The sequence below is a fragment of the Ambystoma mexicanum genome, chromosome 2q (genome assembly GCF_040938575.1).
Source record: "Ambystoma mexicanum isolate Mex_15411 chromosome 2q, UKY_AmexF1_1, whole genome shotgun sequence".
NCBI classification, from domain to species: Eukaryota; Metazoa; Chordata; class Amphibia; order Caudata; family Ambystomatidae; genus Ambystoma; species Ambystoma mexicanum.
The window spans coordinates 791,882,258-791,896,645 of NC_090924.1; the positions used below are offsets into that span (position 1 = coordinate 791,882,258).

General features: G+C 43.5%; 1 protein-coding gene across 1 annotated transcript in view; it reads right to left on the reverse strand.

Moving 5' to 3' along the window:
* PITRM1 (pitrilysin metallopeptidase 1) overlaps positions 1 to 14,388 on the reverse strand; it is a 1,609,076-nt gene that overhangs the window by 295,882 nt on the left and 1,298,806 nt on the right. Inside the window, exon 24 of the mRNA XM_069648021.1 lies at positions 5,628 to 5,753. Coding sequence (XP_069504122.1) covers positions 5,628 to 5,753 — 126 coding nt within the window. The remainder of the gene's footprint in view (positions 1 to 5,627; positions 5,754 to 14,388) is intronic.

Here is a 14,388-nt window from a genome sequence, read left to right on the forward strand (position 1 = left end):
ACCAACAAAGAGGTCAATGTTGCCAAAAAGGTCTGGAGTTCCGAACAGGCGTGTTTCCAGTAAATGTTAATAATTACCAATATGTCGAATTTCTGACAGACTTTACAAGCCTGAATTCCGTTGACGGTATTAAAGATAAGAGTTATGGCTTTAACTTTATTGTTTTTAAAAGCCACCAGGAAACGCCCTGAAGGCCTTGCTTTGGCTTTCTGTAGGGCAGATAAGCAATGGAGTGTGTAGCCCTCAATCTCTAAAGGATAGATCAAACAGGCTTCCAGAAATAAAATTATATTATTTAACTGAAATATCTTTTCTCTCATTTTTTGGATTTAAAAAGATACTGGAACCTTGCGTGTTCCAGCTGACTAAATTAAGGGCATTGTATCTATAGGTGCTGTATTCCTACACCCAGTTTCTGGAGTACTTGAGATAAAATCTCTGGGAGGATAGACAAAGTTTTTTCATTGGTAGTTTTTCCAATGTCCTTCCTTTTTTCATCTATGATCACTTCTTCTAGGGCCCGTTCTCCCCTCCGACTATCCACCTTTTGGGCCCCCTATTCGGCACGCTTCCCATTAAGACTTTCAACGGAAGTGCAGAAAACACTTAGTCCGTGCCGCTCCAAGTCTCTTGAGGTGTTCAGGATTGCCACCTGTGCCTTCTTTGAGTTGATGCCTATTTCCGCAAGATGAAGATCTTTAGTATTGAGAAATCTTACGGATTCTACGTCCTCCGTTCATAGTAAATAAAGATTTCAGTTTTTTATAAAATGAGCTAGGATCACACAGTTCTGTTAAGAGATTTATACTGTTTGGTATTTGGCGAACGTTTCAACCAAACATTCGCGATCGCAAAATCAGTGACTTCTTCCTCACTTCTTGTCATCATAGGTAAGTGTCCATCACGATCATGCTGATCCATGATGGCCTTTCCTGAAGTTTCTTCAATCTCAATTGATTTTCCCATGCCATTCCACATGCCTGGTAAAGTGGAGGACTTTCCTTGACCCTTTTCCCCTTCCACCCAAGAGACTGGATTTATTGACTCAGTAATTAGTGCCGGCGGTATCTTTTTGCTCGGATTCAGGAATATAGGAGCCAATTTTGCACTCATGCCCAACGTATTATGATGCAACGAATATTGGGGCCCACTTAATACCCATTGTTGGATATTGTTTTCTCTTGCTGTCGCTTATTCACTGCTGCAGTCTCCTTTAGGGCATTTGTCCCCAGGACTGTCCTTGGCTCCTTTGATGGTTTATCCTGTGGTTCTGTTTGAAGAGCCACACTCACTTTTGTGATATTAATCACATCTTGTGACATTTCTTTTGGCCCTTCCCGAGACTTCTTTTTATATTTTCCAGTTTTCAATGGTTGGCTAATGTTAAGATTTAGATCTGAAGTAATTTCCGGGCCACTTGCGTCAGGACTGACTGTGTGCGCAAAATTTTATGAATTACTGCTCGATGATAACGTGATATTCTTCAGAAAGAGATTCCCTCCTGTATTCTTAACTTTTAGGTTCTTCTGAGTTTTAGATTTCTTGGGATCTCTCGTGGGTTAAGGAGGAAGCGTTCCTGATCTCTTTCTCCCCCCTTCTTTCTTTTTCATTTTTCATCGTCCTCTATAGTTCTGACATCTTGCAGAGGTCCAAGACGACTCCTTTTCCTTTACCGCCAATGCCCCTTCAGTTTGGAGGGATGGAGCTTCTGTAATCATCTCTATCTCTTCCTCCACAACATTAGTCAATCTGCTAAATTCTTCCAATGTGTAGAAAGGGGGGTATCATCAAATATTAGGACTGGGTCAGTTTCCCTCTCTCCCTCTTCTTCAGGGGGGAGCAGCCGTGCTTTCGGGAGCTGTAAGAGTTCTGTCAGCATTTGTTGGGTGCTCTCTTCCTCTTTTTTTTTTAAGAGTTCAAAAGAGCTTGCACTGATGAAATATCCAAGCGTTGTTTTGCCACTTCTATTCTTAACCCTTTTGTAGTTGGAATAATTATGGAGTTGATGGCGGTGCCAAACACCACCATTGTTCATTCACATTTTGCTTTTTCATTGGTGAGCTCCAAAAGTATCCCAGTTTGGGATTGAACCTCTGTTTTCAGGAGCTCGAAAACTGAAACCAATGATTTCAGCGCACAATTCAGTGGCAACAATGTACCTTCATTAGTTTGAGAGTTTTCCGTTTCACCATATATTGCCGGAAATGCCTGTCTTGGATTAGTGGTTTCCATTCACCTTTCTGGATCTTGGATGTGATCTTGTGAAGTGGCCAAATGTTCATCACCAGAGATCAAAGCTTCAGTATCCCTCCTTTCCCTGGAGGAGTTGGTTTGGTCCTTCGTCCCCTCGATGGAATCTGTAGGGCTTGTGGGGAGACCCAGATATGATCAGGACCCCTTCGACGTCATTCAAGCTTTTGTTTCTTTTCTTGCCAAAGTGATCTTTAATTTTCTTTTGGATCTTTTTTGTTGTAACTGCGTATTCTAAGCCACGTTTTCAACATTGTGCCATTAGTGATTGTGTCTCCGTCTCAGGTGCCACCTCGCCTCCTTGGTAGGAAGTCTCTTGAACATATACTTGAGCCTGGGTTGTTATTGTGGTATTATTGAGAACAGGGGTCATGTTGGCGGTTGCTGGTGGAGTACCACACATTGTTGTGTGCTCTAAATATGACCCGTCGTACGCGGGTGTCTTTGTTGAATATAGAAGGGCTATGATGCGTAGTTTCATTGTGTAAAAATCACTCAGCTCGCCAGACAGGAGCAAAGTATCTTACTGCCTCAGCCCAGACCCTCACAATGTTTTAAAGCGCCTATATTTAACTTCTCTTCTAGGCCAAGAGTCCGTGAAAGAAACACTGCCCGGGGAAGTTGCTTGCAAATTCAATCTCCAATACTAACTAAATGTGAGCCCTCAATCAGCCTCTTCCAACCGAAGGGACTGTCGCAGCTTATAATTTCACACTTGCGTGAAGACGATTTAAAGTCAGGCAGACAATATTACTATCTACTGGAAGTTTATGGGCTCCCCCCACCAAAGTACGGAGTGGGCTAGGAAAGACAAGTTCTTATAGGCAAAAGGCACGAACTCCAAATGTTCACTGGCTAATATATTTTGTGGATTCTGTAGCTTCCAAAATGCAATCGATGGATTACTTGCAAATGAAAACAATATCAAACAAGACTATTCTCCACATGAGTGGCCGAGGCTTGAATTTTTCAGTCCCGAGTATAAGGAGAATTACAAGACAGAGTCACAACAAAGCCACAGAAGAGTTCCAGATGGGTGGCACTCGATCTGGTGCAACCCACGATTTCCGTTCTTACCGTGAGCTCTCTGGGCCCTCCCACTGCTTTCTGTAGTTTTCGGCTTCTTTTGGCTTCCTTCGTTCCCCGCTTGTAGCTGCTACAAATGTTTAAACACACAATTCGAGTGGAGGTTCAAAATATAGCAACATCGGATGGTGTTAAAAGTTCCAAAAAATTGTCCGACACAGCGGACACGAAGGACCAGAAGACTCTGCAACAGACACTGCGTTCGCTCGGTGGCAGGGGTCGGTATTTGTATGTTGATGTTAGTAAAGGTAGAAAGGACTACAGGTCCACGCTGGTCCTCGCTGATTCAGAGGTAGCTGGATTCAAAGCTGGAAACAGAATTCTATGTAAACCAGAAGTCTCTGCAACCAACTCCGATAGTAATATCAAGCACATGACAACAGGACAGTACCAGCCGTGCAAGATGAATTACTCAGATCACAATTATTCAGTTACTGGTAATGCCACAGTACTAGAAGGCAAAGACAAGTCCTCTGCATGAACAAAGTTAACAGAGGGGCTCAGCGGAACCACAGAGACAACCAAGGGAAAAGAAGGACCCATGTCCAGATATTTCTGTAATATATTATCATGACTGTGTTTCTTAGATCTAACTAAGCGGAAGTCCATAGCTAAAAAGGCAGCGGAAAACACAACAAATGAAAGTCTAAAAAGTACAAGTACTTACTAAGAGTTCAAAAAGTTCGGTCAGCATCACTCGCACAAACCAGCAGCACCTAATCAGACGCACCGGCGCACAGCTGGGCAAATAAATATACGTCATGGCAATTCTGTATGGATTTCATGGACAGTTATTTGATGACTGATTGCATGGTATCATTTTGTTGCCTGAACGTTTCATTACTGTGCAAATGGGACCATGGTCTAACATACATTGGTGCAACTATTTGTGTAACATGGGTTGCAACACATGACTTGACTTGCATGACTAAAGATAACCACTATTAGCCCCGAAGGACTTCACAGTCCGAAATGCATAAGCTGTAGGTGCATCTGCAATGGATTTAAATAAAAAAAATCCAGTTTGGTGTTAATGAAGAAAAACAAAAGAAAGTTTGGTGTATTTATTGGATCCAAAATTCAAATGAAGGATATGTACAATCATTCTTACTGAACATAACCACATTGTGGTACTTGGGGAGTGCAGCCCACACCGCAGGCAAATATACCTTTGTTTTTGTACTCTTCATTGTGTGTGCATGGCACAGAGGCACTCACCATTGGGTGTGCACCCCATTCACAAAAACTATCATCTTTATAATGTAATAAAGACATTAGAGAAAAGTGAGATTGAAGTTAAGCTGTGCTCACTTAGCTCAACTACTCTTTGATGCATGGTATCCCACCACCACTCCACATAAGGTGGGGTGTGCTGGCTCACTATATAAAATGTGAAGGGGGATGAAAATCCCTGTTTTACTACTTGGAAATTTTAGTTCACCCAAGTACAAAGAGAAATTAACAGGGGAGTCCAAAGGGGCAACCCAGCCTATGCCCAAAGGTTGTAGGACACTATAACTTTAACCATACACTATGGAGAGACATAAAAAGCTCACCCATAAAAGTGTAAAAGACTAGGCGAGTGGGGAAAAAGATTCCCCTTCACCCAGGGACAAGGTAAAATAGTTACTCAGTCAAAAGTTCTGGAGTTGACACATGTCAGGAGGATTTATCATTGATATGACAATCTTACCCAACACACACCAATTTAACAAAGGTAGCAAGCATGCAAGCAGAAGCTTTTCGCAGCATAAACCAGCAGCGCCTAATCAGGGAAACAGTCCTCTTAAGCTAAGCCTCGCTGTTCTAAAAGGAAGTGTCCTTAGCTTGCTGCACGCCAGCCAATTGAGATATTCTTAAGAGTGATTAACTGCCATCTTCGACCATCTTACAAGCAGCATGACGAATTGGGAATACCTCCCTCATTAATGTTATCTGGCCATTCTTCAACTTCCAAGCAAACTGCCGTGATCAATTCAGATTCCATTTTCTCTTATAATTCTTGTTCACTTTTTAGTAATTCAGTGCTTTTCTATTGACTCTGTTCCCGTTTGTTTTCATTACATGAAATAAAATATCAGATAATGTACAGGATACAGATTTCTTTTACTTTACCGTTAGGTTTTGGTATGTTCAGCAGTGAATCTTAGTTGAAATATTTTAGGTCATTTTGCAAATCTACAAACGAGAAGGTACATTTTTCTACGTTTCACAGCAGCATCATGAAGTTTAAATCATCACAGGTGCTAGAGAATTCAATGTGTGTCAAATGATTGCCGCCTCAAACTGACCTGTAGGAATAGAGTAGGAATATTCCGCTCTGACTGAGTTTGGCACCGCCACCATAGGCACCTCCTTTTTCTCTAATTTCCCCATGAAGAAACTTGGATGTCATGATTCGTGCAAGTATTCGAAGACTGTCAAGAGAAAGAAAAGAGGTGAATAGCTAAACATCTACTCATGTAGAGAAACTAAACAAATTTCAATTACAGTTTCTAGACACTATGCAATAACTTCACATTTCAATGTTAAACATGATATATAACCAATATAAAAATGTCTAGATGTTGAGCAAGAAAAGGGACAATGTTGAACTGCTCAGGCCCCATTTAATTTCTATACTTACAACATATAAGCATGTTATATTGCAATATTAATAGTATATACTGTGTAAGTGTGAAATAAGAGCTCTGAAGCAAGCAGAGCTTGCTCATTTTTCTTTTTTAAATCTTCTATTTTAAGTACTTCTAAACTGCCTTACTTCCTTACTTTTGAACAAATGGCATACAATTTAAGAAATACCCCCAGTGGATTACACCGAATGTTCCTGGACCATTCTTCCTCTTGCCCCAGATGTAGATCTAACGATGCAACCTATCGTCGCATGATCTCGGCCTGTCCCTGCCTAACCCAATTCTGGTCGGATGTCTGTTCCACAGTCTTTTCTATCCTAGACCATGAGTTCTCCCCTTCCATGACTTCCCTAGTCTCCACCGTGATTCCTGAAGGCTAGCTGGTCTATGTATGTTACTTGTAGTACGATGTATTCTGTTGTGTTGGCTCCGCCCCTGGGTACCTTCACATGCACAGTGGCCATCTGCCATTACCTGGGCCTCCGACACGGAGGAGGCATGGCCATTTCAATTGCCGCAAACAACTAGACCCAAGGATGTGTGGCCACGATTCCGTTCTTATCTCGCATCTATATCCACTGAGTCAGATGACTATCTCTGCACAGTCCTCTCTTCACAACAGCCCTTCCTGAACATTTGTTTTATTTATCATGCCATGTATACTCAGACTAGCCACTATTGTGATACTCTCGTGTTCAAATGTCATCGTTGTACACAGTCTGTATATGCTACTGCTGTAATTAATGACTGTTCCCGCTGCTTACCCTTCGATTGCAACGTCAAGCACAATAAAATAAAGTTAAAAAGGAATTACCCTCAGTGGGTGTGAATATTGATATGCATTTAGCAACTTCTGAGGAAAAAGCTTAAGTGGAAGGGAAAAAGCACAGCTTATTGTTCATATGGATATCTGCCCTGGTGGTACACAGGGAAGACACTGAGAGGTTAGCCAAAATCCATTCAAGGTAATGTAGCTGAGCAGTCAAGACCTAGGCTCAGGAAAAGTTGAGAGAGTGGTCTAGCGCTACAACCAGTCAACAGAGAACACCACCAATAATTCCAGTTGGAGAGCAAGTATATAAAAATACTGCTATTTATCAGGCCCTTAGCTACCACCTAAACATATAAAAAAATCACAGGTAAGTACTGTCACACGTAACATTAAAAAAGATATATACACATTTACCATTAGGAGAATAGAACTACATATGAATCAATTACCAGTGCAATAGAAGTGAGTGGTCAGATAAAAGGAAAATAGGGAGAGCACTTCAGAATCAACACAAGAACAGCTTCCCTCAATCTTAAGTCAAACCCTAAGTTGGTTTGGGGCCCTGCACCCGAAGATAATTGGTTCCAAAGTATAACTTCTTCAGGTAAGATTACATACAAGAGAATGCAATGGGCCTCTTATGGCGATTTTATCAAGTTCTCAAAGTTAGATTTATTTTTGTATTTATATGGCGCCCAAACCCACAGGTATCGCAGCGCTGGTAGAGTCAGCGAGGAGAGAAAAATACAGACAGTACATAGCTTAAATTATGCTTAAAAATACAGACAGTACATAGCTGAATTAAGCATAATTATTAAACAGCCACATTTTAAAAAGGTTTTCTGAAGGCAAGGTGAGACGTTTCGTTTCTTATGTGACCAGGGAGAGTCTTCCAGAGGGTGGGCGCAGTGATGCAAAAGCTGCCACCCCTGCGTGCTTGCGTTTGAATCTAGGCGTGCATAGCTTCTGGTAGGATGAGGAGCACAGGGGGTATTCTGGTGTAGTTATAGACAAAAGGGCACTCAAAATGCAGTAAGCAGGGTGAAGCCCTAACAAACTAGTATTGTATCACAAAAGAGGGCAACACACAACTGTATGTCATTAAAATTAGGCAGTAGGAGACACCCATTAGGTATAAGGCAAAAAACACTAGCATTAAGTGGCCAAGGAGATGCAGGGTCAGTCGGAAGACAGTAGGATAGTTAGGAAAAAACTGTCTGAACCTGTCCTACCCTTGAGGTTTTAAGAGAAAACCCTATCCCTAGGAAGCAATAATGTGCCGCTTACAAACAGGGGGAGACAGTAAAAGAAGTCAAAAGAGAATTCATTTTTGAAAAAGCAACAACATCATGAAGGTTGTTGAACTCCTGAATATCCTTGGTCACTGTAGGTCCTCACAGAGGAAGGATGGGCAAAAAAGGGAAAAGATGTAAAAATAAAAGTAAAGTTTACACCTTGGTCTAAAGATCCAAATGGATGGGTACGAATCTAGGCTGTCTATTGTGGGTACATTACACCTTTACTATCCCATAGACAGGTCGAGATTTCCCAAGGTGACTATACAAGTAAAATTATAGAGGAAAAGAGCTCAACACCATATTATTATATTGCTGTAGTCCAAGCTAATTAGTCCAGCAAATATCCCCTGGTGGGGATGAGGTGAGCCAATTTCAAGTGAAGACAAAACGTGAAGACAACATATAGGTCACGTTAGCCGTTCCTATTAGATGTTTAAATAGTAGGAAGGGACGTGAGACCTCATAAAAAGGCATAAAACAGGTTGTGAATGGTAAAGGTAGAGTATGTTTTGGTTCTCCACCATGTAACAACCACCGTCTACCGGTTTCAGTGGAATAGTTTTGGTGTAACCACTTTCATCAGGACAGTCTTCTAAAACAATGGGGACATTTTCTCTTGCAATGCTCAATATTCCATCACCATATTGTTAGAAGGGGTTTTAAATACTTTACCCCATTTTCTAGTGCCAGTGCAGGAAGGTTCATGAGAGAAACCTTAACCACTGCAACAAGATGTATTCAAGAGATGTCGTGCATCTAGGCGGCAGGAGCACATAGATCTAACAAGATCAGTGTGCATTGCGTTGTGTTGTATTTTCCGACACAGCGCAGCTGTTGTAACCTCCCCCACAATACCAAAAAGGTATTCTGGTGTAGACAACGGTAGGTGATTCGCAATGTTTTGAAATCAACTCTTGCTTTAACTGGAAGCCAGTGTGGGCTTCTCCTCTTGTGGTGGATATGTGATCAGAGAATGTTAGACCTAGTACTGCCCTTAGTGCCTTATTTTGTAAGAGCTGAAGTTTAGCAAGGTTCTTGGAGGAGGTGCCTGAGAAAAGAACATTACATTAATCAAGCTTACTGCAAATGATGGCGCGTGCAAGAGTCAGGCAGTTCTTAGAGGAGATTAATTTACTACTCTGGGTGATGAGTTTGGCAGTATGCCCAGTGGAGGATGCAAGAGCATAGATATGTCGGGTCACGTTAAGTTCAGCATCAAGGTATACCCCCCAGCGTCTTTACATGTTTGGAGACTTGGATGAGTGTGCCGTCAATGTGAAAGGAGGAGTAAGACGGGTCCAAGGAGTTTAGGCGATGAGGAGCCCACGAGTAGCAGTTCAGATTTCTCATCGTTAAGGCAGAGATTATGGGCGGCCATCCAGTTCGGAATGACACTTTGTTTGGTTGATTGCTTTGACATCTTGCTCATAATTCCCCAATATTGCAAGCAAGATTTGAATATCTTCTGCAAAGTTTGTGTAAGGTATGCCAAGAAATTAGGATGATCGAAGAGGGGCTTAGTGTAGGTTTTATAGAGGGCGGGAGGGATGCAAGATCCCTGGGCAACACAACATGGGACGTGGATGGGGTTGGCTATGGCAGCGACTATGAAAACCCTGAAGGTATGCTCGCTCAAAGTATTTAACCCAGAAGGCTGCTACTCGGGTAAAGTGAAAGTTAGTCACAAGATGCTGGCAAAGGATGTCGTGGTCTTCAAGATCAAAAGCAGGCGAGAGGTCAAGGAGGAGCAGGATGGCAATGTTGCCCGAGTCTCAGAAAAAGTCTAGTTGAATTTTAAGATCTAAGGGCACAAATGCTGTGCTGAGGTTGGAAACCTGGTTGTCTGGACCCCAATAGCTTGTGTTGTTCGGTTAGTACCTGCAAATATGCGATGCGGTCAAGGATTTTCAGGAGAAAATATACTGAGGTTATATTTTGTAGTTTGTGGGCAGGGTGGGGTCAAGGGATGGTTTCTTAATGAGTGGGGGTCCCAGGCTTCTTTGAGATGGTGGGGACATGGTTGGCAGTAAACAAGGCAGTCACGAAACCAGCGCCGGCTGGTGTAAGGGTAGTCACACAAAGTTGGGCTGGGCATTTGTTCCCTTTGCAGTTCGATGGTTTGAGGTGCTGGGTCGTAGTAATGATGTCTTCCGATGTAACAGGAGAGGAAAGGAATTGAGGGAGGTGGGGCTGGGTGAGGGTAGGGGAGGAGACCGAGCACAGGGTTTGGCTGAAAGTTGCAATTTCTTCTCTGTCATTTTAGTTTTAAGCTTTTCAATGTTGTCCAAGAGGGTTGAATGGATAGTCGAGCACCACTTTTTTATCAATAATGATAGATGAGGGGGTGGTAGAGGGGTTTTCCAGTTTTTTAAGCTCATCTTTGCTCCTTTTCTATTTTTATTGAATGAAGGGTGTTTTTTTTAGTTTAAAAGTCGAAAGTGAAATTCCTTTTTTAATTTTCGTTTTCTTTCGCCCAATGTTGGTTGGTTTTATTGAATGATTTGTTGTAGAAGTAATAAGTATTGTGTAAAAGGTTTTTTCTATAACCAAATAAAAATTAAATAAATAATAAGAATGCCAAATGATCCCTTAGAGCTGGAGTTGGCTTTGTTCATCCAATTATTGTATAAGTTAGCTTTGGTTGTGATGAGTGTTTTTAAAAGCTTTAGACGCAGTGATAAAAGCATTACGAGTTAGAGGTGTTTTTTTTTTTACAAGTACCCGTGCTTGAGTCTGCACAGAGAGATAAGATCATCAGTAAACCAAATGTTTGCCAGTCAAGTTTGCTTGATTTGAGCTTGAGTGGTGCGTGGTGGTTGAAAGTAGAAGAAAGGGCTTCTATGATGTGAGAGGTGTGGGAAAGTGGGTTATTAGGCTGGGGGAGAAGATTGGCAAGATGTTTGAGCAGAGTAGTAGCAAGTGTGTCTTCAGTGAGTCTGTGCATGTTGCGGGAGAGAATCGCTGGCCGAGTCTTAGCTGGCGAGCATTCAGGAGGGGAGTGGAGTGGACAAGAGCACCAGCAAAATAAACATTATATTGACAGCCGTATTTAGCGTGAGGTGTCAGTCCAGAGTGCGCCCTTTGATGTGGTTGGGGGAGTGAATCTTCTAGGTGAAGTCAACGATTCAAGAGAGCTGGTGAGGTTGCTAGTTTTAATGTCGGTTTGGTCATTGAAGCCCAAGTTGAAATCACCTAGCAATAGAAATATAGTGGCAGTTTTTATATGGGGGATTTGAGGTGGGATTGAAGTTTAATACTTGGTGGCTTTATCTGCTTTCTTAAGGTCTCTGAATGAAGGGTCTTTCTTTACGATCCCGGTTATGGCCATATTCCTGAAAGGCCCCGTGAATACGTTTCCGCCCGTTCGTTTTGTTGATTGGGACATTATCTTAATTCTCACTTGCCTCATGGCAGCTCCCTTTGAGCCTTTGCATTCTTGCTCCATTTGCTTGCTTACTCTGAAGACTGCTTTTTTGGTGGCCATCACGTCAGCATGACCGGTCAGTAACTGCAGGCCCTGTCGTGCAAGCCGCCATATCTCTGTTTTTTCTGGGAGAAAGATTCTCTCAAGGTACAACCAGGGTTTTTTACCCAGAGCTGTCCCGGAGTTCCATCTGTCCCAGTATATTGGCCTGCTGGTTTTCTACCTGCCTCTGCATCCCTCCAAGGAGGGGAAGCGGTTCCATAGGCTGGAATTGAAGAGGGCTTTTAGCTTTTATGCTGTAAGAACGGTGGAATTTAGAAAGTAAAGACCACATTTTGCTAGTCTTCTCGTTAGCAAGAAAGAGTTTGGCTGTCACCAAGCAATCCGTCTGTAGATGGATCACACTCTGCATTTCAGAATGTTACCTCAATGCATGGAAGGAATTACCTCCAGGCATCAGAGCCTACTCCGCTAGGGTAGTGGCATCCTCCTCGCTCTACAAAGACGGGGTACCAGAGAGCGACATCTGCCATGCAGCAACTTGTGCTTCACTACATAACTTCGCCAAACACTATTGCCGCCTGGATTTGGGAGAGCAGTTTTACAAAGTCTCCTTGTATAGGGACTTTCATCCCGACTCCTTCACACATACTGCTTTGGGAGTCTATCCGATGAGGACTCTCCGGGAACAAGGCACTCCATTGAAGGAGAAATTACATACTGTAATGTTATTTCTATGGATTCTTCTCCTGCAGATTCCTCATCATCATCCCATGCAACCCCACTATGAAAGTGCCTGCAGTTGATGACTAACTTCTCTATTGGGAGAAAGAGGTGAGCTCTCGTTTAAAGGACTGCCATAGAACTTATTTGAGTGTTTCTGCATCCTTTTGCGGTTCCATCCCTCACTACTAAAAAACATTTATTTTAAAAAAAACCCTGGTTAGGTTTTACTTTTTTAAATGAGTTGTGGCTGTTTCACAAGGGCATAGTGACGCAGTTTATGTACGACGACCCATGTCATGTCCTGAGTCAACAACCGCTGCATTGAGTCAAGAGGGATTGACGGTCGAGTCGAGGTGCATTACGCCCCCTGTAGAAAAGCTTTACAAGCAGCTGATGCGGGAAGGGATATTGTGCTTTGCTCGGGTCTGTATGGGCCTGGAGCATTACCTGAAGTGGTAATGCCCCCCCAGTTCGAGCTTATTACAAGTTAAGGTAAGCACTCAAATCAATCCAACACACTAGGATAGGCCTCTGGAAGGATCCTTAACCCAGGCTCCCCCAACAAGGCTCAGGACGAGTGAGTTAGGGTCAGGACATAAGGTCCAAAATACCCTATGGGAGACAGGGGAAGAAAGCAACATGTTATACACCTGTGTAGGTTCCAGACTTCGTTCTAGGATTGTTATTGGGTTCTTGTAGCCACCGTGAGGGTTGTCTAGACAGCAGAGACCCTTTGTTTCAAGGGATTTTAGTTTTTGGTCGGTCACAGTGCACAGGAATCTGTTCAGACAGCTTCCAGTTAAAGACCCAAACAGAGACTCTGTGGAAGGAACGTCCAAAAGAAAAAACATTACCAAGAGGTAACTAATTTATTCTTCCGATGGGAATCCTTCCTCCCAAGGATTCCTCATCTTAGATAGACTATGATAGACTCACAAAGCCTTACAACAACTTGGAGATGGGAGGACAGCAAGGATAACACCTAAACCTGGGAAAGATAGCTCTGCCGAAACGAGTGCCCTGACCAGATATAGAATCCAAGCAGTAATGGTTAGTAAACGTGTGCAAGGAAGCCCATGTAGACGCTTTGCAAATATCCAGAAAAGGCAAACCCACTCGGGCACTCTAGTAACTGACAAAAGGTGTGTAAGGAACCTGATGGTGTTCTCCGACCTACTCCCCTGGGATCTTCCATTCAGATGGCTAGGGACGGGCCATTGCTTTTGGATCCCGACCCTGGGTGTGGACAAGCGAGGGAGGATCACAAGAGTGGAGTGTTGCAGGGGATTGGGAGGAGAATACCTAAAGGGCAAGACATGGTATTCCCCTTTGCCAATTACACACCAACCCACTCTCCCACAGCCTCTGAGGTATTTCCAAGCACACCCCATCTCCCCCTTCCCCATTTCCAGTAAGTACTGGGACAAAAAAGATGCGATCATGAGCAATGATGATTACCCATAGGAAAAACAGGGATACAAAGTGAGGCTTACCATTTAACACCTATGAATAGTCCCACTAGTAGAGTTAGGCAAGGTCAGGCACTCCACCCGCCCCCCCCCACGCCCCAACTGTGCACACCTGACTCCAATTGACTCGAACCTGCAGTATAAAAAGGGCGGTTCTCCCAGAGTGCTTGAGCGAGCTGGGGTTGCTGGATGGAACCAGGAGGCCAAGGAGCAGAAGGCTGCAAGGAGAGGAGCCCAGAAGGACCGGTGGAGTGAGAGATGCTTGCCCAGTGTGTGTGAGGGGCTGCAGAGTGGCGAGGGAACCGTGTCTGCAGGAACCCGGAGCGGAACAGAAGGCAGTCTATTGGCCTTGTTCAGGCCAGAGCTTGTTCCCCTGGGATGTGTGCTCGTGCCAGGGGCGAGCAAGGGGTAGGTGGTTAGACCTTGGCCCAAACTCATTTGACCTGCTCACCGGCACTGTGCTACTGTTGGTGAGTTTCATGAGAGAGAGCAACCCAGTAGCGTGCAGGTGGCAGGAGCGGGAGCAGAAGCATTGTGGAAAGTCAACAGCCCGGTGAGCAAAAGCGGAAAGCAAGCAAGCGAAAGCTGGAAAGCTGTGAAAGAAAGCAAAGCAAGAAAAAGGTAAAAGCAAAGCGAAGCAAGCGAAAGCTGGAAAGCAGTGAAAGAAAGCAGAGCCAAATGACAGAAAAGGGGCGCTAGAGGCGCGGAAGTAAAGAAAGAGCAAATGCGT